The 26,293-nt window shown below is 35.2% G+C and overlaps 1 protein-coding gene across 1 annotated transcript in view; it reads right to left on the minus strand.

Moving 5' to 3' along the window:
* CFAP47 (cilia and flagella associated protein 47) overlaps positions 1–26,293 on the minus strand; it is a 377,656-nt gene that overhangs the window by 95,623 nt on the left and 255,740 nt on the right. The window contains exons 52-54 of the mRNA XM_067289744.1: positions 10,496–10,671; positions 8,092–8,199; positions 3,051–3,162 (exon numbers count right to left, since the gene is read on the minus strand). Of these exons, the coding sequence (XP_067145845.1) occupies positions 3,051–3,162; positions 8,092–8,199; positions 10,496–10,671 (396 nt within the window). The remainder of the gene's footprint in view (positions 1–3,050; positions 3,163–8,091; positions 8,200–10,495; positions 10,672–26,293) is intronic.

The following is a 26,293-nucleotide window of genomic DNA, read 5'->3' on the forward strand; positions in this document are numbered from 1 at the left end:
AAAAATTAAAGATATGGAACTCCAAATCACATCAAAGGAAATCCTAAATTAATTTTCCTTGATAACTTTTATCAAGGTTTTGAAAGAAAATCAAGATGCTATATCTCATTGTAGGCTGTTTTAGGCCATAATTACAAAGCTGCTAACAAGATGCATCTCATTTTCACACTTTCATCAGTTTACAAAGAACTTAATGGAGATGCTTCCAATTTACATGAAGCTGACAAGAGACTTAAAGCCTTCAAATTTCATTCAAAGCACCCAAAATTTTAGGAATATTTGAGAGTTATTTTTCTGGACCTCAGGAAAGCCTGTTATTATCAGTACTTGAAATTTAATCAAAATTATAAAAAATAGTCCCTTGTTATATTACAGAAATTGGAAAGGCAAAGACATGCAGTAATTGTGATAAATACAGTATTCAAATTTGTTTAAATTTTGAAATATTAGTCAAAATTTTGGTTAATATTTTAGGCAATTAATCTCTAGGAAGGATAACTTTTTCTCTTATCTCTCTCTTGTATCTGGTTCATCTAACATAGTTTAGCAACTGATAATATCCTCAGTTGATAGCTTGACTGATAGCCGAATATTTTCAACAGTTCTACATCTGAGATGACATAACAATAAATAAGTAGAATTATATGAAATATTTAAACGTACTGATTTAGAATATTTGGAATTTTAAAATGACTCTACTAATTCTCTTCAAACATTACCCATCCTTAACTAGGCAATCCCATCTTTGATTTACTGTTCTAATCATTTACTTTTTTTTTTTGCATTTAGCTACTCTTTCACCTGACAATCCCTCAAATTAGCTCAGCCTCAGATTTTTCCTGTTGACAAGAAAGCATATTTCCTTTAAAGAGAGAAGGAAACATGAATAATTAAGACAGGAAACTTCTTCAACATATCACAGAGTGGTTGAAGCAGGATCAGAAGTAAAAAGATCCAGACAGTATAATCTATTTATGCATGAATGTAAACTGCTATCTGAAATACAGGTTACAGTTCATAAAAAACACCGTAATCTCTTGGAAGTTCAATGTAGTGCTGTATGGAGGGATTCAACCTAGGATGCAACACAGTCCAAGGAAAAAGCAGTATTTAAACCCCACCCCCCTGCCTTTGGGAAAGAGATCACATTAGTTCTCCAAACACAGGTCCACAATGGGAGAAAATGAGTTGAAAAGGGGATAGATATACACAGAGAGGCTGTATTTCAATAAAATGAAATAAATATCTGACAGCTGTTTATAGCAAATTCTCCAAAGCCATCCTTCAACTGGAAGAGAGAACTATTGTAATTCACAGAGAACATTTCAGAATTCAATGCCAAAACTATACTTAGGACTGAATATTCTATTAGGAAGAAAAGAAAGAAACAAAATTGCTGAAGATAGTGTTGAATGCGTCTTTTTCTAAACAATGAAGTGTAGTTATTGTCATTGTGTGAATCCCTGGTAACAAATTAGGAAAGTTGAAAGGAAAAGAGATCTACAAGAGTCAATAATTAAATCTAATTCACTTCTGTGCCAATGACCTAAATATAAGAGGTATAAACCTCCCAGATGATCAGTATAGTTTTGATCTACTATATTTCTTAGCTCCTTCTTCAAATATCAATTGATGAAATGACTAGTAATAGCACTTGTCAATTTTTAATGTATGAAGATGTGCTAATATGCCTAAAAGATAAAAGACATAAACACTTCATGTTTTGTACTTTCTGTTTGACATAATACTATGCAAAATATCGGTCAATTCATTAAATAAGTGTGATCCTCTTCGCTGGCGTTCTTAATATCCCCTTTAAGAACATTGGCCTTGCTGCACTAGTATACTTTACTGTTTAGTTTTTGAAGGCCAGAAATGCACATATCACAATCCTAATAGCTACTTCTATTTTCCCCATTCAACCCACACGCTGCCTTCTCAGCTCTGTTTTAAGGTCTTATTACAACACTCCTGTCCTCTCTGTCTGGAGAGGACAACATTCCCTTCTGTCATCTTATACCAGTTTGCACACATAAATCAGCTCTGGTTTATGCTTTCCCAGTATCATCTGTGCTACTTTGGAAGATGTAGCTTTCCATCAAGTAGATCTTTGACCTGTATAAAATTACAAGTAAGTCTGAAACTGGCTCTGTGAAACAAAGGAAAGAAACCATGTCCCTCATCCTTTCTCCAAAATATTTAATCATAATAGTTATTCCCCAATGCAAACAATAATTCCACATACACAGTAAACACAGGTTAAACACAGTAATCAGTGGTCAGTAATGAATGTTCTAACTTTAAGGCCCTGACCTCCTAGAAGTCCTACCCATCTCAATGAAAATGTGAAAGCTGACTCCCTCTATACAATTCTCGGTCCTTGAAACGACAAAAACGTTAGACAACAAGATGGAAGGGCTTTTGTGACAGAGGAGAAAAAAGTAATGTACATAACACTAACAACAGGCTGCAGATTTTCCTAGTAGAAAACAGTCTCTAGATAAACATGAGTTTAGAGAAAAAAATGTTTCCAGGCATTTGCTTGAAGCTTCCTTGAGGCTAAATTGATAAAATCCTTATCTACAGGCCCCGCAAGTTGGCTATAACTGCCATGACTCAGGTATTCTTATATGCCTTATCTTACATTAGCATTTTATCTACCTACCTAAACATTTACCTGGTTATCCTGTTGATTCTTAAAACCTCCTGAAGCTTCTAATACAACTGGTTTATGTACAATACCTACTTCTAATTCCTCCTAAATAATAATAGCAATGAACACCTTTTCAAAACCATTCCACAAAGCATTCCAGGAAAAAATATCTATACTGTAGCTTGCCTTTTTTTTTTTTTTTCCCCAAATTGAATTGTTTTTGTCCTTAAGCTACAAAATCTCTGGAATACTATATGCCTTTAACCCTTGACACTATTTTGTATATCCTGAATTCACTATATAATACAAAATTTACTTCAACACATTTTGAAGAGAAAACTCTCTTGTATCACTTTGTGAAGGCACAGATTTTTTTTTTTCCCCCTAGTCTACTTACAGGCTGTTTTGGATCAGTCTCAGCTGAAAAATTGCTAGGATTGCTGTTATCAATTTCCAGTTCCAGAGTTTCACATGTAGGATTAAACAGAGGTATGTATAGACGAACCCATCTGGAAAAAAATAAATATATGTATATGCAATGACTATTAATTACAAAGCTTCTTCCACTGCAGTCTATTATTAATCACTTGTTTTCTTTTTTGAAAAATGAATACTTTTGAAAATAAGAATTATATTTTATTGCATTTACCACTTTACCACTAGTATGGGCACATATTTAATAGCACTAATTATTAATAACTGAAAATCAGTTTCATTTTGTACAATTGTTGCATTGTTCATTATAGCATGACAAATCATTATATTGCATGCATAGATTCTGTATTTTAATGGGTATTGTGGGCTGTCCTAGAACAAAGCCTGCAGTATGCTCATTGTGTTAATGTTATGCTTTAAATCAGCTGGCACTGTATCTTACAGGTTGTCCTTCTTTATCTTCTAATTAATGTTAATAAACAAACACAAAATGCCTTCAAAAGGGAACACAATTTTCCAAAGAGGTCAGAAGACTCCCTAAGATTCCTCTGTTCTGATCGAAATAATATATTATTGCCTCTAACAAAGGCATATGACCATAAATCACATTCTGGTATAACACCACAGGACACACAAAAAAGATTCAAGGTGAATCAGTGAAAATAGTAAATAAGAAAAGTTTGAAAAATGAAATACATATATTGGTTTTGCAGTAATTTATCTACCTAATGGATATCTTCTCTAGTCAAAGTTGTGGCAGATCAACTGCCAGACTGCTCCATGTATTTATCCTCTGGGATAAATGAGTCTGTTTATCATACCCAAATTAATAAGGAAAAAACCATAAAAAGCAACTTTAAGAAGAGAAGGCATTTCAGTCAAGTGTTATGACTGTGACTTCACACCCTAACCTCTTGTGTGCAGGTGGGCTGCTTCCAACATACATGGTGAGGCACTGGTTTCAGTGGGATTCTTCACAACTTTAAGGTAAAAATCCCCAGCAGCTGAGTGGTAAGAGTTTTCGTTTTTTTCCTGACTAACACTTTCAAAGCATTTTATCAATGAGGTCTCAACAGCAGAGAGTACAGAACTAGTGGGAAACTTTCACAGAAAGACTCCAGATTCACTTGACAATATCCATTCTTCCCATTTGATTACCATCTCCAGCCTTTACTTCTTTGTCTGGCCTTCTTCCTACATGTCTCTTCATTTGCCAAAGGAAAGTTACGGTACAATGTCTGAAATTTCTGTAAGCAACCTATTTGACTGCTGTAGGTTCTTCAGGTGATCAAAACCCATTAAGAGCTGCTGCCACCCCACACAGATTGCACTTTCTGTGGTGCTTGTGCTAGAAAAAGTTGTTGCATATCACAATAAAATCAAGGCCACTGAGAACATAATTTGACTGACTGGCATCTTCAATGACTCCCCTCTGCAGCCCATAACAGGATGGATGAGTGAAGATGAAGGAGAATATGAAGCAGAAGAGTTCCTTTCTTAACAGCATATACTAAAGAACTTATGCTAAATCTAACCTGACACAACCAAAAAGCAGATCTGAATGCAATAAACTCAGAATGTCAGGTTGCCTGAAGGAGGATTAAAAGATAAACTGCTAGAATTTGTTCCTTGCTTCTTCCAAAATTGCTTGGAAATTGATAGCAAGGTTCATAGTTCCTGGCTCCTAATCCAGCTCCAAGTGATGTCAAGGATACTAATTCTTAAATTTTTCAAACTGATTGCAAAGAATGCAGTGAGCACACAATGAAAAATCATTAGATTTAGAAGGACATTACATATGATTCATACATATGACAACATTCAAGAAAAAGGTGGTAGAGCAGAAGTTAGTCTTTTAAAGAACTAGAAAGCTTCACCAGCCAGAAGGGCTTCAAATATTTTATGGTATTTGCAGTCCAATTCTCTCGGTAGGTGGCAAGAAAGTACACCCATTCAGGAAAAAAAAGAGAGAAAAAAAAAAAGGATAATTTTTCAAACAGTATACGGAATATCTAGTTTCTTTTAAACTAGAGAGTATTTCAAGTCTCAGTTATGCTTAATGAAGCCAATTTATTCAGATTATCTCATCAGCTCCCAGTTTACTCTTCATTATATTTTCAGCAGGTAGAGCAACTCTCAGTAATTTGACTGTAACATCAACACCATTGCCCAAAATTTGCCTTCATAGAAAGTCCACATCCTTGTTACTTGGGATCCCCGAGTCTGGCAGCTTAGCATTCTGCTCTTGGCAGTGGACAACATTTTCCTTTCCTCAAGATCACAAACAGAGATGCAGAAGAGTTCAGGAATGTAACGATATTCTGAGTAGTTACAACTGTCGATCTTCTATGGAGAGCATGGTATTTTTTACTCTTCCTATCATTTCCTATTGTATTTTTCATTTTGCTCCAGGCTGTTCCTCTCTTCACCTTTTTGTTTTCCCAGGTTGTGTTATGATAATGGAAAAAAAAATGAAACCCCACAAAAGCTCTTTGCTGTCTGACATCCTGACACCTCTTGCTGTTTCGGATAGGATGATAATACACACACCCACTCTTTATTCACATTAGGGAGTCTCATTCAGGAAAAGGGCACAGGAAGAGCTTACTAAATTCCGAAAATGTTAGTGTTAAAGAAGAAAAGCAACTTTATGCAAGTCAGTGGTGTTCTCCAAACTATTACCAACATTTCAAAAGGACTGAACACATTTATGACACATTTCTGGGAGTAAAGCCACTGTTAAAGGATCCATGAAACTGATAAAAGCAGCATCACCACATGAGTTATGTTATACAAGACTGAAGATACAAGTCCTTTGCAAATAGCAGAAAACATTTAGATGTAAGTGCCCAGTGTACCACTATAGAACATGTGGCTTCATTTACAGCTGTATGTATTAAAATATATAAATTTCTATAGCATCTTTTTTCTAATTGCTGAATTAAAACATTATGGCAGTACACTGTTTATGATAAAAAACAATAAAAACATATCTTGCACTAAATGGTTGTGTGTTTGCAACTTATTTAAACACAGTTTAAAACTAGGATATTAAGATTTTTTCCATTGCAATATGGTCTTAAAACAGGCTAAAGATAACTGCTTTTTAAAGCTTCTGGCTCTAGAAAACATTCTAATCACTTAGTAATCAGAAAAGCATTTCAAATACTTCCTACCATTTCTTACAAAATTTACTAATTGCACATAGGTAAGGGTTTGGAGGACAGGGACAAAATTTTGGACAGCACTTCAAGGAAAGGACAATATGCAGATGACACAATAGAAAGTTCTAGTGAAAGGAAAGTGTTGAAAGAATTAATTGAACAAAGAGTAGGAAACTATGAAACCAAGAATATGAGACAGATGAAGGAAACAGAAAAGAAAGAGGCATGTCAGGGTTTTTTTATTGCCTTACAGTATATGTATCTATATCTGTCTATCTATATATATGAAAAGACTATCATTAATTTGTTTCCATACATTATTGCTGTTGCTGCTGTCAATTAAAATAAATAGCACTGCTCCATTCTTCCTCTGCAAAGGGTAAATGTATATGAGTTAATGTACCTACGCAGAGGAACTGCAACAACATACAACTAATTGAAAAGAATTCTCCTTTGAAAAAGTAAAATCTGAAATTCCATGAATTTGAGATAATATTTTTGATAGGCAAGTGCTGGACTAAATGGAGCTAATTCTTTCCAAACTACATTTTTATTTGCAGTAGAAAAGTATGACTTGTTATTCTCAGGCAGACCACTTGTGCATGTAGTTCACATGCAGTGCATATTAGAGAAAATGCTGAATGTCAAATAGTCTGGATGAAAAGGTTTAAAGTTATTTCTTATACCTAACAGTGTCAGCCTGCGTATTAAGAGAAAAAATATGTTTTTTATTCCAGTTAGCACAGAACTCAAAAAATCAAAAACCAGGAGATGGACAGCCGTACTATTTTATCTTATTGAAACCTAATAACAAAGTCACTGCCAGTTAGGCCTGGCCTGAACATCATATATTAGCATTAGATTAACTGAAAGTTGAAATTTCTATAACTCATCATCTTCATTTGAAATAATTAAAAATACTTAATATCACTGGAATACCTGAAGCTATTAAAATATATGACATAAAGCCATTTTTTGATTTCATTCATCTCACATATCTACTCACAAAAATTTAATGAGGTAACATTTTATGTTGTATTCTCTAATAACACTTTTCCCTCCGACCATGATGTATACTAATTATAAGATTTAGTCAAAGATAAGATAGACAGAAGTAAGTGAAATTTAGCATTCAGAAGCGCAATGTGTCCACAGAACCTACTACAAACAGAGCAAATAAGTGGAACAGCATTACTGAAGTTCTGGCATTCTTGAAAATCTAATCCTAAAATTTTCTTTGTTTGTCATGAAAGTCAGGAATGAAAATTATGCTATAGGAATGCAAGATGAAACTTCATTGAAGGGAAGAACAAGGGCTGGGGTGGGGGTCATTTCTCTGTCTGCTCTAAGAAGCAGTCCATTTTCTCAGCACATTCAGGGTTTCAACCATGCCCACCCCCAGGATCTGCAGGACAGATGTATTACTTTGCCATTGCTCCAGAAGTGAGAAAAATTGACATAGGTATTTATAAAGCAGGTCTGTTGGGTATATCCCTGGTTCAGAAAGAAAAAAGAGACAGAAAGTTAAACAAGCCTATAGAATTCTGTATTATGGGTATTTGTGATTTCATTTTGCAGTATTTTTAGAGTTATTTCTATATAAAGACTTCAGAACAAGTCTACGTACATACTATAATTCTGTTTGTTCTTCTTCAAGGAGAATTTTACCTATCAACTTAAATATGTATGAAAATTACATATGTATGAAAATACTATAATACATATACAGCACAGTAGTATACATAGACTTTTCTGGCTTCCTGGTGTAAACTTTTTTTATGTTTTCCATGATGCATTGAAACCAGTGACCAAGTTAAGCATGAAGTGCTGTGTACTTACTTTCCAAGTTCACATTCTATTTCAGGTAGAGTAGTTGGCAAAGGTTTCTCTACAATCAACTTCAGAGCATACCAAAACTCTCCGACCATCTCTGACAGGAATATGACACTAAAGACAGATACATAAGCTCTATATGACACAGCTTTTGTACAGAGAGTTAAAAATGCAGAGACTAGAATTCAGAAAAAAAAGTAATGAGTTCAATACAGTGAATTCTTTAATTAGCTACCAGTTTTCCCATAACAGTTCTTGTTGGTATCTGAGTTCAGCTACCAAAGCTAATAATATTTACAGCTATTGAAGCAAGAAATGTCCTCTTCATTTTTCTTAACTTTTTAGCATAAAAATTATTTTTTTTGCAAAAATTGAACTCCAAAAAACACCATTCCCATCGTCAACTTACAAGAGTAAGCTTTACTTTCATTTTAACATAGCAATATTTTCTTTCTAATTACTTTGAGCTCAAAAGACAAATTAATAGAAATAGCATTCACTGATTTTAAAAAGGAAAACCTTTTCATATCTAAAGTGATGAAAACTGAGGAATAGATATATACACATTTATATGAGCATGCCTAATAGATATGTTTCAAAGAAATCTTCAATATACTCTTTCGATATAAAATCAAATCTTGTCATGACTGAAAATTGCTTGCTGCTAGGTGAGATATGTACAGTAGTAAATTCCTGTGACATTCTAACACATTCCATTCTCTTACAGATTTCTTTTCCTAGATCTTGTTTTTAAGTATCAAAATCATAATTAGAAGTTAAAGCAAAACACAGTAAACATATTAAAACTTTTTAAAATATATGAAATACACTGGGTAAATGCATGCCCCACTATGGACCAGCTCTTCTTCTACATGAGAGGTAACTATGTCTGCTTCATGACTTTATGGTTCCAGACTACCATAGAGTAGTACCAATGAACAAGCTATAAAGCGAGCATAAGCTAGTTCAGGAAAGAATCATCCAGTTGTAAAGGTGCACAAACACTTTTGCAGCACTCTTCCTCCCAGCTGCTCCCATAGAAGCAAAACTGAGCATGGCTACAGAAAAAAGATAATAGCTTGAGTGTACCTGGATGTACTTCTGTCCAGCTGTAACTGTAGTTCTTGGGAGTTATTGCAATTTAAAACAGCTATTAGACAGCTTTCTACTACAGTATATCAAAGTGCATTGAAGATGTATAATGTACTTTATGTCATCTTTGCATATATTACTCCAAAACCTACCCTGCCAATCAGCTGAGATCTGGCCCATATTTTTCCAGTTAAAAGGAACCTTTATGTTATTATGCACTTGAAAAATACTCTACCAGAAATATTCTCTGATAGGAAAAAATGATCTCATTCTGAGCTTCAGAATGCATTATTTCTACATCATTCCTCAGAAAAAAATATTTACTAGAGTGGTAACAGCAGTCCTTTCTACAAAACCGCATTACCTGAAAGCTGTATTGTGCAAGGATACCTGCCATTATTCCAGTCTTGGGAAAAATCAATACAAACAAACTGAACAAAGATTTTGAAATACATGGATTTGGGCTTTGCAGATAGTGGGTCTCAGAACACAGGTCATCTGTCTCTCTTTCCTCATTGCCACCCCCCGAAATCAAAAAAAGCTGACAATCAATTTATATCATTGGCAAATGAGGAACTGTTTTTTCAGTCAGCACTTCAACTGAATAATCCTTTATTAACAAAATTCCAGGAAAGTAAGCTTTGCTATTCTGCACTTTTCAGCTGTTTGCCTAACTGGTTCAGTTAGGGACTACGATCAGCAACAGCAACTTTGAAAGTAAGACCAAGAGGTCATTTGGCTTTTCATTCCTAATTATCACACTGCACAGTCTCTTTTGGATTTCCAATGAAACATTTTTAATTTAAAACCTCTCCATATTCATTAAGTAGATCATTTCTAATTAATGAAAGATTGTGAAGCTAAATGGATTTCTGTGAAGACTGTTAAAGGGTTCTTAACCTGTTTTTAATGTTGGTGGTATTATAGTTCAGTTCCTTCTCTGCAGAAAAATGAAATCAGTTTATTCCCTTTGTAGAACTTACAAAATGAACAATTCATTTAAAGTTTTGAGAGGGAACTTCTAAATAAATATCTAACACATTGTTCACTGAATTGTAGTGAACTAGAATAACTAAGGGTTATTCTATTGCTTATCAATAAGGGGTTCTTTTTCCCCCTCAGAGGAAGGCTGCAGTTTGGGGTACAATATATTTAAAATTAGAAATATTTTTAATTCCCTTTATTACCTTTCTTTGTTTTTTTAAAGATGATATCGAGATATCCAGATATCTACATCAAGTGACCAAGGGTTCAATTAAAATACTTTACTTATTAGTACATGAGTCACAAACACAAGTATCAAGACATTGCAACTTACCTTCCATCTGAAGTGCCAACAACAGCTGGGGAAAACTTTATTCGATACAGAACTGTTTGTTTTGGCCTAAGAACAAAAGCTTTTCTTCCAGAAAGTGAATGATTCTCTAGCACTACACTCAGTTGGAGAAATTTATCTGTAGGATTAGTGACGGGAATATCAATTCCAACAGTATCCTAGAAACACAAGATGAATTATGAGCCATTACATGTCAAAACATCTTTGTTAAAGAAGCACAAGATGCTCACACATGATTTGCACTTACAAGAACACAGGTTGCAACTTAGTTTGTCACGTGAACTAACCCAAAACAGAGTAGTTGCAGCAAGAGACAATTAAACCAATTTTCCAGTTGTAAACTCTTTATTTCTAGAAATAAGGAAAAATTCAAGTCTTCCTGGCCAGTCTGCACTCTAACAAGTTACTTTCCCTGCCAAGATCTGGCTGAGACCTGCCAACCACTGTCTTGTGGGCAGATCTGCTGTAAGTCCTCCAAGCCATCTCTCACCAGCCAAGAAGTGCTAGTTGAAAATATCCATTTTGCAAGCAGGTAGAAAATTACAGGCTGATTTTTGCAAGATTTGTTCCTCTTAATTTTTAATTACACCATAATACTTTGTATTAAAAAACAACAGCAACACAATAAACATTCCTTCTCTGGTTCCTTTTTGCGACTTATTTTCCTTAATAGTGGTCTCCTTATCTTTCTGTTTAAAGTCTATCAAAACTTCAGGTGAGGGCCATTTTTTCTTGTATATCTGGAAAACATATGGTACTTCCTAGACATTATTAAAGAAGCACATTAAATTCCAATTACCATAATAACAGGGAGCCAAACTATGGCCTGACTAGATAAATATGCATACTTTATACGTGGAGCTCCTTCGAGATGAGCAGCAGTTGAGCAGGGGCACTCACTCCACACAGCTGCTACATTCTTCAGCTGCTCTTGAAACACTGCTGTTTTTCAGCAGTGTTCAGTGACCTCCTTCTTCATTGCATAGTACAAAATTGCGTAAAGCCAATCGTATATGCTCTTATATGTGTAAATATCAACATACTTTCTGAAACTAAACAGTTTCAATCAGATAGGAAAGGATATATTAATGAAGTAAGTCCACCATAACAACTGAGAATGCATACCTGCTGTTTAAAATACATACGTTCTATTCATATATATTTATATATATATAATACGCAAAATATAATAAATAAATAAATAAATAAATGTACTCCCATACATATAAATATATGAATATCAATATATGTATTCCTATTTGGTTTCCCATTTCCTTTGCACCTACCCAAACACTTTCTTTCAAAACGTGCAGCAAACACTTTTTCTATTTTTAAGCATATGGTGATTTGGTTCTCGTGGCAAAATTTTGCCTGGAGCTTGAACAATTTTTTTTTTTTTTTAAGTACAGTCATTAGGATTGTACTGCAATATGATATGAAACAAAAATAAAATATGTATTAAAATTAATAATACACTAAAAATTCAACTTGAAATACTTTACAATCCGCAACAAAGCTATCTCACTATTCTTTGAGCTTGCCTACCATTTGGTAGATTCCTATACATTTACATTTATAGAAAATGACTACTGGAACATACTTAAAAACATTTAATGTTCTACTGATGGCAAGATTATACCACCAATTTAAATCATTCAAGTGCATTGCATCAGTAGGATAGGATTAAAATTTACAATAAAATATTTTAAAACTCAGATTAATAGTTTTTACTGGTGTAAACAAATTTCTAAATCTATTTACTATTTTTTTATTAATGGCTTCATAACAAAGAACTATAAAATACCCACATGCTGTGTTGCATACATTAGCTTCATGTAAAGCAGTGTTCATTTGCCAGTATTAAGCCTGGGATTATGTATTTCCCTGGAATCTCCCAGGAAATTTCCCTGGAATTACTAAAAATGCTTCAAACAGTTGATATAGCAAGGATGGTCATGAGGGCAGATGTATGTGTACCTACAGAATACATCTAACTATACAATCTATCTATAATTAGATGTATTACAGAATACATCTATCTGTTAAGATAGATCTTAATAGATTCTTCCAAATCCTTGTTATGGAGGCATAGTACTAGGATAAATCACAAAAAGCCCTTCTAATTTCCAAAAGAATTATTTTTAATGAAAAGACCATTTTTTCAGAAGAGAGTCAAAGGAGCAATATCATAGGCAAGTCCCAAACACATTTCCAGTAGTAAATTTAGAACCACATTTCAGTATTGTGGTTTTTATAAATATTTTGACAGCAGAAAAATGTAAACGTTGAAAAAAGAAGAAAATTAGTCTTATTCTTCACCAAACTGCTCCATATATCAGGACAGCCAGCATCCAGGATAGAGCCATTCTGGTGCAGTATGTCCTTTTTTTATTCCTTGAGAACTTGTGATCCACTTCTTGTGCACTGCAGGTTAAGTAACATAATCTAACATAATGTGAAATAAAATAAAATGAAAAGCAAATATGGGATAACATTTATTCTCTGTGGAACTTGAAAAAAATTGAGTGGTTACACTTTTATCTACACCAATAGCCTGAGTCCGTGTATAGGTGTAATGCTCTGTCATCACCATTTTGCTTCACAAGATGCTTATCAGCATCAATCTTTTGTGATATTAGCTTTTAGCTGAAATATTTTACTGACATATTTCATACCAAAGATTTTCTCACCACTCCATTTTCTACATCCTTCTTTTAGCAACTGGACTTAAAGGATTTAATATACAGCACAGCATGTATACAGCATGTACAGTAATATGTAATTTTATATCCTGTGAATGTAGATACCACACTGAACTATGAACTAATGCTCCTCTAACTATGACAAGGTAGCCTACAGGAAGAGGGACACATTCTAAAATTTATATGCATAGTCATCTTCTCCGGGTTCGAACTTCAGTAATGACTAGTCTAATCATCACCAAGTGTCAATAAAAGTGCTATCTGGTCAAAGTTTGTAAGAGACTAAGAATATTTCTTAATGTTTTAGAACAACTGTTTTCAATTAAAATCCATTTTAATTAAGGAAATGACATTAATTCTACATTTGTTTGCAGCTTTTCCAGTCAATGGACCTTGGGCAAAAAGTAATTGCACTTGCTCCTGAGTTTGCTAGGCTTTCACTATAGCAGTAAATTTTCACAGTCAGGTAAGCGTTAAGAATGCTATTTTGATAGGCTTGGGGAGGATAACGTATCAAAAATTCTTCACTTTGTAGGTATCTTTGCAAATTAATATTCTTTTAGACTGAAAAGTAACAACCGCCTTCTTTGTCTTGGTGTGCTTGATGCCAAGCAGGAATGCTGCTGACTCAAAGATCAAACTTGTGATGGTGGCGCTATCACCGAAAAATAGCCATTGGCCATCTAATCACCCTGTGCCCAAAATGATCAGTTATCAGTGTCACTGTCAGTGTCAATATGGGGGAAAGGGGAGAGTTAAGCTGGAGTTTCCTTTTGTGCCCTCCTAACCTTGTTTTAACATTTTGTTATTACTCATTTCCCTTTCTTGAAACAAAAGAAGCTTAAGTAAGTGGCATAGCAACTGCAAACACAGATGACAGAGTTTTAGGGTGGTGCTGAACACAGTTCAGCTCAGTTTGGTCAAATTAGTTTTAGAAATCAGAGCTGGTTCTAAAATTGCTGATTTACAAGATAACCCTCTCCTTTTCATGTAGGGGATATGACAACAGAAAATCACAATGCTGCCTCATCTTGATGCCACATTTTCCCATTCTACTTGGCATATTTTGCCCTACAAGATAACAGCTTGTAGAAAGGCACCAACTGTTCATCAGCAGTTAAGTCTTTATCAGAACTTAGCTACTTGAAGTCTAGGATTAACTGTCTTAAGCAAATTACAGTTTTTCTAAACTTGCTTGGTAAGGGATCCATTCTTACCACTACTATGGTACAAGAAACTGTAACCAGAAGAAAAAACTATGCACAAGACATCTAATAACAGAGGATAATAGTGCAATGAGTTTCAGGTGTAGATTTACATGTTTGTATATGAAAAAATCATACTAAATTAATTTATCTGAATCATGCACGAGTGCCTAAGCAATAACACCCTAAAGCAGAATACAGAGAGATCTGTAGTTCATAAGTTATTACACTCACCCTAAGCTCACAGGCTATAAAATTCCATGCTGTTAACCACTTAATAGGGACTAGATACAGCAGTGAGCAAACTGGGAAAACAATGTTTTACAATAGATGACTGCTAAAAACAGCTTCCTGAAGTTGGAGGAAAGGAGGACACTGCAAGATCATATATTCTCTGACTGTCACCTATTATGTCTTCAGCTCCACAAGAAGAAATCATTCGTGTTGAGAAACCCCAACCAAAGTGATATTACAGTAGTTTGTAACACATACAGGATAAGCCAATGGACTAAGTAATAAGTACCTATCCAGACTTCCATATATTGCAACTTTTGCCCATCTGTTTAAGGTTTCCATTTTGGTACGGATGGATAGAAGGAGTTGTAGAAAAGACTTGAGGTGAATTACAAGAGAAATGCTACATTAACATAGTTATAAAAAAACACACCTGACAAGGAATGTGGGATAAAGACTCTTTCAAAGTCAAATTAATATCTCAAATTCCCATAACTGAGAAAGTAATAATTATGTTTATATCCTACCGAATATTCTTCTGCATTTGAAATCAAGGCCACTTTTGTGTCCATGTAGACTGAAACTCAATAATTATTCATCTTCCTGAAGCCACAGACAGATTTCTTTTTCAGATCCAGCAGTGTCAGAGGAAGAAATTATTACAGGCATTTGTCACCAACCTCTGTACTCAAACTTGGCACTTTCAGGGACCAGCTTAGTTAGCCTAAACCACCATATAATGTAACCTGGCTTATTATAGCTGAAACAGGTTAGAGAGCACTACCACAAACATATAATGGTAGGGTAACCTTTTCCGTCAGAAAATCTGAACTAGAAGAAAATATCTGCCATTGCGTTATGTAATGAAGGACCAAATTCGGTTTCAGATGATTTTACAGAACAATCATTTACATCTATTCTGTCAATAGTATTTTTGGAAAGCATGACTCAGCAACTGATAGACTTCCACACATCTATTCGTCACTGTCACAGGTCACCTTGCTGTGCAGATACACGTAATATATGAGATGTAGATTAGAATGCCAATGATGGAAACCATAGTTTGAATCAGATCAATAGATGCATTTACAATCACTTGTTCTATGGGACTATTTCAAATAACTTCAATAAATCCAGGCAGCATCTCTCAAAAACAGATTATTCTCTTTTTTTTTCAGAATTTCCTACCTACTTCACACACTAGGTCATATTCATAACACCAGAACAAAATACCACCTTCTTCAGCTTACTTCAGGCCAGTATCACTCAACAGAAGCACTAAAAAGCACAGCATTTGTAAGCTGGAAATACTACATTTTAGAAACAGTATGCTCTTAGATAGTAAAGTCAAGAGAGCTATTAGTGACTACTGCACTTTTAGAGAGTCAATAATGCCTCAAGGAAAGACAAGATATAAGCACAGAGGTGTTTGCCCAAAATCAGCCCTCAGAATAGTGACAATCACCATTTATAACTAGCCTTTCTTTCTGGGAAGACAAGGAGATGTAAAATTTTAGGATGCTTTCAGATTCCTAATAGCTTCCAATATATCAGGCAGATAATCAGGCAGATAATTAACGAAAAACATCTTTTTACAATTATCTCTCTCAGATCAAGACTAAACCTTAGCTACAGAGATCTTTGTGAATGGCAGTCAGGTGCATGTTTAACCAAATCCTTATCACTCTCTTATTTATCAAAAAGTGTACAATTGCCCATGGATTTTGGATGAATATAGAACTACAAAGTTCAGTTCCTGAGCTAATTGTATCTACCCATATAATGCTACAGCAAGTACATAGCTGCAATTATTTTCTGCTGGCCTCACCAACTTGTTTGCAAGTGCTCTATGAAGTTGCACTCATTCTGTAGATTCATAATTCCAATAGCTTAGAACAGACTTTGGAAGGCTTGGTGAGTGCTGATGATTTCTACATATTCATAATGCAGTCAATGACTGAAACATAAGAGAATTACTTTGAGAAACTTGTTTTAGTAGCATTTAATTTAGTTAGCATATTAGATGTTGAAACTGGTATATGCAACACGGGCAAACTGTCCTGGATTGAAAATTCCATGTCATGAAGCTAGGAAGCTCCCCTTTGCATGAAACTATATATATGACAGAGACTATATCAGGGAGACGCTGCGATATCAGCTGTCTCAGAACTGACCGGGAAAAGGAACTAAAAACACTTTCCATATTCCAGCGCTTCCAAGAAAAGTTAACTTGAAGAACTTCTTGGCAAAAATAAACTTACAGCCACTTATCAGAACCTAATGGCACTATGGTAGAATAGCAATAATAATTAATCATTACAATCCTCTGGCCATCCTAAATGACTCCTGTTACGTGCGTGGAAGCAAATATTCTACTATATGCTCCTACTCCCAGTTCAGGCTGGTATGAGCTAACTGAAGGTACTTCTTTATTTTTTTAAAACTATATTCAACTCCAAAAACACTAAATTTGATTGAATCTTTATGATCATACTAAAGAGATAATTTGTGTCTCAGGCACTCCATCTACCACCAAGGTGCTCAATCAACAGAGGTAAAATATTAATTATTTTGGTTGTCTTAAATCTTGCATCTACAGTAATTCTATTATCGTATAGGCCTAAAAACAGAAATTAAAATCATTAAGCAAGCATGTTTCTTTGTAATTTAAAAGATTGACACCATAATCTATCAATGGCATGACACATATAAAGGTAGAAATAATTCTAGAGCAAAACTGAAATTGTCACATTTTCTACTGAGAATAACTTTTTCTCCTGAATTCTCCAAGAATAGAAAGTGATAGTGTTTGTCTGTATTGATAGGTAAAATGCCTCAGATAAAGAAGTGCTCTCTAAAGTCTAGAAATTTTTTCCTAAATCAAAAAAAATTTTTTTTGGCATATCTCTGCAATCTCAGGAGTCACAGGGTAACTGTATTATAATGCAATAAGACTTTTTAAAATGTTCATAACTTTTCTGAAAATGGAAATATCTAGAAATCTGAAGGAACAATTTCTATAGGAATTATCAATTTAGTTCTATAGTCTTAAAATGACTGAAAAGATCAGATAATCTTTAAAAAAAGAGAAAATATCCTAATTACCAGTTGTTACTCCAAACAAAGCTAAATCCTTACAGGCTGCTCACAGTTTAATATTTTACTTACAAAAACAAATGCTGCATTATTGTGTTCCATATGTGATATATTAGAGGTTCTCAGAGACTAGATTAGCAATCTGTCCCATACATTCCCTTACTATTATCAGAATAATTTCTCTTAAAAGATAATGCAAGTTTACTATATCACAATTAATGTTTACTAATAATATCAACACCAAAATATATATTATTAATGACTGACATCACCTACCAGTACTTCTGAAAGAGATAAAATCAACGCACTGAACCAAGCCACACTCTTGCATTTCTCTGGGGCTCTCTGTGCAGTCCAACTAGTTCTGCTGTCACACAGAATACATCATTTCCCTCTTTATGGGGTGATAGGGGAAGGATATGGAAAAGAGAATGTCTTTCTTGGAGAACCATGTATTTACACTGAAGAATATAAAGGGCATAGTCTTGTAATTACTGATCTCTGTATTCCTGGGTGCTCCATTTTGGGTACCTGGGAGATCATCTTGCAAGGAAAGGACTAGTAAGACAGTCACCTGAAATACACTTTTTTGATGTATCCATTTATCTGGACACGAACCATTACTTTGTGTAATGTGTCTTCTTACTCTGTCTTCTACAGAGTAAAAGCTCTCCTCCTGACATTTCAAGTATAAAACTTAGGTAAATTTTAATAAAGTTGTACTTCTCAATTATTTTATTCATCCTACAGTCGTCATCTGCTATGTACAGACCACACAGAACAGACTTGCATTCACTTGTTTAGAGGTTGCCAAAAATGAGGTTTGAAAGTTGGAAAGAGCTGGAACCAGCAATGGAAGGTTATTTTTGGATTTGCATTGAAAAGATCTTTCTAAGTGTGCAGACTATGACAGTGATCTTTTAAAACAATCATTACAGAGTGCAGAAGCAGTGCATTAGTGGCACAAATTTAGGAGCCATTACAAAAGGCAGGAGTGGCAGAAGCCCTTCACCTCAGCAGTTCTACAACAGTTCTCTCAACAATTCTAACGGGGGACAGCATGTGTTTGGAGTGACGATACCAACAAACTCGTAACAATTGGAAGTGTTATTGAATCAATAATTATGAATAAGGAATATTCATGAATAAATTGTAATTCAGCTTTTGAAAGCCTCCCACTTTCTCAGATGCTTCCTTTGACCTGTTAAAAATCTTTGTAAAGTATCCCTTTTAAATGACAGAGAAATATATAAATGAATAGTTAGTACACACCCACTATAGCTTTTCATGTGAACTGAACAGTGCTTATTCATACTTCACATTTATCTTTGTAAATAACTTTAGCTGAATCTGTGCAACAGGAATATGTGTTGCAGGGAACCAACTGCATGACCCTTAGGTTACTTTTATACAGCTAGCTCTATACAGAATAGATGTTGAATAGATGGAAAATCTTCATAGGAACAGAATTATAAAATTAACTTCCTGCTTTTCACAAGGAAAACAGTGAGTTCACACTACTCTGAAAAATCACAGAGGGGAAAAACAGTAGCAGTACTACTAATTTTTCTGGCAAGTCACAAGAACTGGCAGGACAAGCTTAGAGGTTGTGCTTCTGCAAACAAATTCTCAGGTTATCACTTATAAGAGTGTCCAAACACAGTCTGAAAATCTATACTTGAGATAACCACATTTTTAGAGAAAATCTCATCTCAGTGTTCCCTCTGAGGTAAAAAAAAAACCATATATATATATATACAACCATGTATATACAACCATGTTTTCTCTTGAGCAAAAAGCCTAGTGCAAGTTCCGCTGATTAGAAACATAGTCATTACAGAGGTATATCCATGAAACAGATCAAAGATTAAGTTTTTCTTTCAATTATGTTGCTTTAATAACTAATTTACTAAGATTTGTCATCTTTGTTCCAGATACCAACAGTGAGAAAATTAAAAGAAAAGAACTTTCTCTGTGGACTCACACTGTTTAATGGTTGAACAAAAAAACACTCATTTTGATACGTAGGCTAGAGGGCTAGTAATAGCAGCTATGGATTAAGTGGCATAGTCATTTAATTATACAAGGCTATTCTCTTTCTCCATTTAACAGTTATTCTTCATAAATATGACCACTCATCTAGCAAAGATGAAACACCTTTCTAATTACTTTGTTTAGGTCCAACCTTGCATTTTTGCTCAACAGTAGTTAGTAGACAGCTCAACTGTCATTTTGTGATCCACATAAGCTCCCTGCTGTTATATCACAGAACTGATTAATGTGCGTGGAGGGAAGAGAGTAGGCGGTTAGTAGCTACTATATATTTACCAAAGATTTTCATTCACATTCTAATAATTCCAACAATTTATCCTTCTTTTGATAACTACTTATTTTATGGGCTCTGCAAAGATGTTCTGGTTTGATTTATTTGCCAAACTGCTTTTATTTACAGTGATTAATAATTGCAGCATTCCCAAATTTCTTTTTCTTCCACAAGACATGTTGCCATGGATCTTTTACAGAATATTACTTTTTATGCTACCGATTGTTATGAAAGCATACTCTAAAATCAATCTTAGGATATGGTTCATAACTTCAGGTTATTCAGTTTTCAAGAACATGATCCAAGCACCAGCCACGTATAACAATATTCTGATTACAGTTTATCTTAGGATTTATGAAAAACTACTGCAGCACAGCTATGAGGTCTTGTTCTTCAACTGCCATGTTACATAATTACAAAATATATTCCTAATTCTTTTTATTGTTAATTCCTAACATTAATAAAGAAGACACTGGCACATAATTTAAAATCTAAACTGGATCTACTTTAAAACAGGTTGCAATTGTAAAATGCTCTCCACATTATACTTGTCTATTGACATAATACAGTTCCCAAGCTGTACAAACTCCTGTTCGAATAAACCTGCTGTGGTCTCTTTTGGCAGAAAGAGTTACAAATGAGTACAGGTGCTATAATCTGTCCATATTAGCATGTAATGAGGCACAAAAGGAGCAGACCAGAGGAGAATAGTCGGTGCTGCATCCATATAGTGTGAGTTTCAGTGAAGTTTTTGCCTAAGAATAGTTCCAGTCAGCTCCATGAGCTGAGCACCCATTAGCAGCATTAGATGAGCTCCTGGAAAACATCTTCCAACTTCCACCCACAAGTGATTCAGTTCATGCACTCCAGGACTGCTGTGTGATATAAAACAAAGTGCAGTAAATGGAGATGACCAGAAGAGATGCCTTAGAAACACGCTGTTGCTACAAACTACAAGCCTAATGTAAACGCCCCTCTCTTGTGTGTTCCATCAAATAATTAAACAGAAGAAGTAAGAGTTGACAGGGAAGAGGCATGATCGAGAGAAAATTAACACATCTTTTGTGCAATCTTGTATTGCTGTGGCTCTCTGTAAGAAAATTATGCAACTAAAACAGACTAATACCTCCCAAGCATGGCTTCATCTGTACAGTTCCCAGACCATGATTCCTAACTGTTCAAAGACCTGCCATGAGTTTTGAGGGGAACCATTCCTTGAGCCAACATATCCTATGAATAGAAAAACTACCTGAGGTAGCCAGGATGCTACTTCTGATGTACTGCTACTGCTTCCACCAGAAGGGAAGATCACATATGGAGTTGGGTGAGAAGAGTTTGAGAATCAGACCAGTGGGAGTCCCATGTTGCTATCTTTCCTTCCTTCTCAACCTCCCCTCTAAAGAAGATTTTAAAAACTTTTAGGAAAGGAAAATGATGTCCCAAGGGTGGCTCCTCCTCACTTAACACATCATGCTAACGTTAATCCAATGCTTAGCTGAACTGTTGTTTATCTTGCTGTTCAACTTGCATTTTCAGACAACTGATACAAATAACTATGTGCTACTTTTCACTCCCTCTGAGATTTGCAGAAAAACCAGCCACTGACAAGTGAACAGGATAACTGTGATCAACAGAAATGTTAGTTCCACATGCTACATTACAGAACTGTAATGACGTATGAGACAAAAAAGACAGCTGATTTTTAGAATTCAGAATGAATTTGAAAGCTAGCAGCTAGTGATAAACAACAGTCTGTGATTTAGCCTGTGCTATCTAGGAGCCACTAATAGAAAAAAAACATAGAACGGCAGAAATATAATTTAAAACTATTTTCAAAGTAAAATACACATCAAAAAGTACACTTCTGCATCTTGTTCCATGTCTACTCCGCATGTTTGTTTCCTTTGCCTTTGAGATTCATGAGGCTGCCACAAGCTGGTCTGGATAAGACAAATTGAAGTAAGAATACATAAATTCTTTCATGAAAGAAAAAAGGAAGAAATTCTTGGCCAGCTGATGATCACAGTGGGTGCTTCCTCTTTTTTCCCTGAACTAGCTTTTAGCTAACTTACTTTAATTGATTTGACAATCTTTGTCAGGATGAAATGCTTTCTGAAATTTGTGTTTGTAGAGAGGGAGACCAAAACTGAGAAGTCTCCAGCATCAATCTTCCTGATGTCATGCAGAACAAAACAGAACTTTGAGGGACTTTTCAAAACAACGGAATAGATAATGAGGCACAAGGGACATCACAAATCTGAAATTTCCCTACTGGAATTATTACAAGCACAGTACTATGCAATTGGTTATGCAAGTATCACAACCAATATAGTTTTTAATGATTGCAGGGAAATTTAGAAACTTATGTTCTCTATAGACCAGCAGTGCCAACTCCCAGAGCAGGTTCTCAGGCTAGATTGACAGGCTCAGGACACTGACATATATACAGCACATGTATCGAGAATTTAGAATGACTGCTTTCGTTATGATATTTGTCAAAAAATAGAGTTTGAAGCTGGTTAGTGACTAATGAAGTTGTAAGGTAAGGTTGGAGGTGTTCATTACAGGCAGCATGAGGGTAGACTGGGTTATTCCACTTTCAGCAATACTTGATAATACCCTCCTCTGAAAAATGGGTTTAATTATCTAAGAACTCATAAGGGTTCCCCTGTTTACCAAGCTTTAACAATGAAGAAGGGCAGGAATCCTTCAGAGCTGGAACACATCCTTACAACCTTTCCAGGCTTCTATTATACCAGCTGATCTAATTTCTATTAATATGCATGAGGGTCAGAAAATAAACCTGCATCTGGCTAATCTCCCTCCATTTCAGTGAAGTCCTTCTCATTTCTGGAGTGGTGATGAGTGGATTTCAGAGTGTTCAAGGCCTGGATTAGAAAGGATATCTAAGCAATGAAGCTAAATGGCCTGCAACATGAATCATTGCTACTCCTTATAATGTGGTCGATGTTAGCACTGAATGAATATATTGTCTTGTTTCTCTCAGAGCTGCAGTATATTGTTGTAGCCAAGACATTAGTTATTCATGCAAATTAAAAAATTGCCACTATTGTCAGAAGACACAAACTATGCACAGTTGACAGTAAAACAGGATTTATCACAATCATTAGGTCTAGAAGTAGGAAGATATTTTTGTTTGATAAAAGGCTGTACAATCTATTTAAATGGTTATCATATATTTCTTAAACACTAGTTGCTGGATGAAATACAACAGGATTCTTGGTGAATCCTCATCTATTTAATCAGAGTATATTACAATATAGTTACTTTTGACTAGAGAAACTAGCTTCTCTCCTCAATATTTTGGGCTATTTTGTGGACATTCTCAAGTCTATAATATATGAAAAATGAATCACTCAATGCAAATGCAAGATGCATTTAAACTACATAGTAATTCATTGAAAAATTCTAGCTTCTTGAAGATTTCAGGTCTAAGCCCATGCGTCTTTGCAGTTCTGTACTTTTAACTATTACTGCTATCATGTACAGTGTATAATAATCTATGTCTCAGGCAAGTAAGTCAAATTAATTAGCATTGTTATAAGAATTCAGAGCTGAATTCCTAGTTATTTAGAAGGCATAGCCAAAGTGATTAGGACATGGAAGACATAGACCATACATAAAAGAAAATTAAACTACCTTTATTCCACAAAACCAAGCAATGAAACAGCTGTCTTAACTAAACCGGATTCTCCTGTGTAGTTCAGGATCCCACTCACTGCTTAATCTCACCATTCTCCTTTTAATAGTAAGAATATAGATAGGAATAAGAAGGGGCTCTGTCTGTAAACCCTATAACACTATGGTTTACTTCTCCCTTCCATCCTTTGCACTAGGCATTACACTTCAGCTGTTGACCTCTAGAATCCTCATTCCCATGCTAGGAAATATTCATATTAATTCTTACAGTTTCCTGCATTTTGAGCAGATAAACTCTATTTTCAACTCTGTGAATGTTTGCCATGCACTCACTGGTCAGGAAAAAAGTAAGAACTGAGTGAACCCCATGGCAGAGGTACCCTCCTTTCTTCATCAAAGGAGATGCTATTCTCTTACTCAACAAATTCAATTCTTCTTCTTCTGCTCCAAAAAGAGAAAGATCTCCTACTTTATTTAAATATTTTACAATCATGTAGCTTCACAATTCATTATTTGCTGCAACACTTCCTAACAGCAGTTTCAGGTTTTGAGTAACACAGCCTGCTTGATTCTTGAGAATGGAGCAAATAACAAGGTCTTCCTAATGCCACTTCTAAGAATTCATTTCTTATGGTTGGTATGGTCAGGCACTGGCATCAAGGAAGTATGTCATAGTTTGCTTTTTGATATAAGGGTCTGTTGTGCTATGAATCACTTTAAAAGGTCAATGGGATTCAGCAACTCTTGTTACTTGTCATCTAACATTTTTAAATGTCATCGATAGGAAATTAATCTTTTAATGTTTCATGGAATTTTTTAAAGAAGTAAAATTTCTAACCTTAAGATATCATTCAATTATCTCATCATCGTTTTTACTTATGACAACTGATAAGAAACAGAAAAGGTCAACTCATGGAACTAAATGTTGAAAGCTTGATTTTGATAGCCACACTTCAAAGCTCATCAAGAAAAGCAATTAGAGAAGAAGCAGTGTTAAAATCCAATTGCTTTTCTACCTTTACAAATTTGGTTGATCAATTTCTCTTTCTTATCAGTTTTGTAGAAATACTACAATAGTAAGATATGAAGTTCCAAGTGGTAAACGTAAATAAGGATGACTACCTCACCATACTCTTCATCTTGGAAGGGAAATCAGAAGGGGTATTACACAAGTCTATAAAATCGTGAAAAGCATGGAGAGAGTGGTAGGGATTGATTGTAAACACTTGAAACTCAAAGTCAAAGGAGATTATGGATGCTAAAAGTATACATCAGTTTAAGAGTAGACCAGGCAGCTCAGAAAAAACCCTGAACTGAAAACCTTTAAAGGCAGTGAAAGTACCATATGATACATGTCGGAGTGGGGGGACGGGCCCGGAGTAACGACGGAGTCTCAATATGAGTATGGTCGTTCTCCTTTTATTAGAACTTACACAAAGTATATATATCGACAAGCAATACGCATGCGCTAGCAATAGTTACATGATTGGTTACAGTTTCTGTCCACGCGCATAAAGCGGATATATGATTGGTGCAACGTTGCTGTCCGTGCTCCATCGACATTTATGGAACCTAGTTCCGTCCAGACTTGTTTACCAGTTTTGTGAATACCTTCTTTTGTAGTGCTCAAGGCCGCTGCAAGGCTCGCTTGGCCGCTGCAAGGCTCGCTCGCCTTGGCCTACATTCCTTCCCTTACCCTGAGAACGGGATTGCTCATCCCAATCAGATCACGCCCTCTCTCGCTTAACCATTCCTCCACAGATACATACACAGTCTTGCTTTCTCCCTTGTCATCCATTTCTGACCATCACTGGAGATAGGTCATTGATTTAAACAGACCTTGGCCTGAGCTGCTCTTACCGAACTCTTTATAGGCTGTGCCTGGAATTTTCAGAATCCAGTGGACTTTTGTGTCCAAATTACATTGAAATTCAGTCTGTTTGTTTGATGCCAATGTCCCCTAACCTACTTTGAAAAAACTGTATGCAAAAAATTTAGAGGGTAAACAACTGAGACCTTACCCTTTTCTGGCCTAGAAGAAAAATACTGAGACTGTGATCATTCAGTGTTATTCAGAAATTTTATGAAGGTCTGAACTTAGAAGACTATTTGTCACCTGCTGCCTAGACTTCAAAGTCTGCCTCCCCAAAAAGTACAAGTGTGGCTTATATGCAATTACTCTGCTTCATAATATTCCTATTCATTTTAGACTGATTTTAAAAGTAATCTGAAATCATGTACTGAACTGTCCAGGTGGGAAAAAAGGGGCGGGGGAGGGGGGAGGAGATAATGAGAAATAAACCTGTCTTGACGATGATCATTTAAAAACTGAAGAAACAAATTTTTTACTTTTTTCCTTGTTTAGAAATACAAGTATGCGGAGTTATTGTGAAGAGATTTAAAATCAGTATTTGACTCTACTATTTGCAAAACAGTGGCACCATGCATTTTTCAAACACAGGAAACACCCTGAGTGTTGATGATTTGGGAGAAATGCTGAAAAATGACAGTGGTTCACTGTCCCCAAAAGTCTGAGTGTGACAGCATTGAACAGTATATT

The sequence above is a fragment of the Apteryx mantelli genome, chromosome 1 (genome assembly GCF_036417845.1).
Source record: "Apteryx mantelli isolate bAptMan1 chromosome 1, bAptMan1.hap1, whole genome shotgun sequence".
In the NCBI taxonomy this organism is placed as follows: Eukaryota; Metazoa; Chordata; class Aves; order Apterygiformes; family Apterygidae; genus Apteryx; species Apteryx mantelli.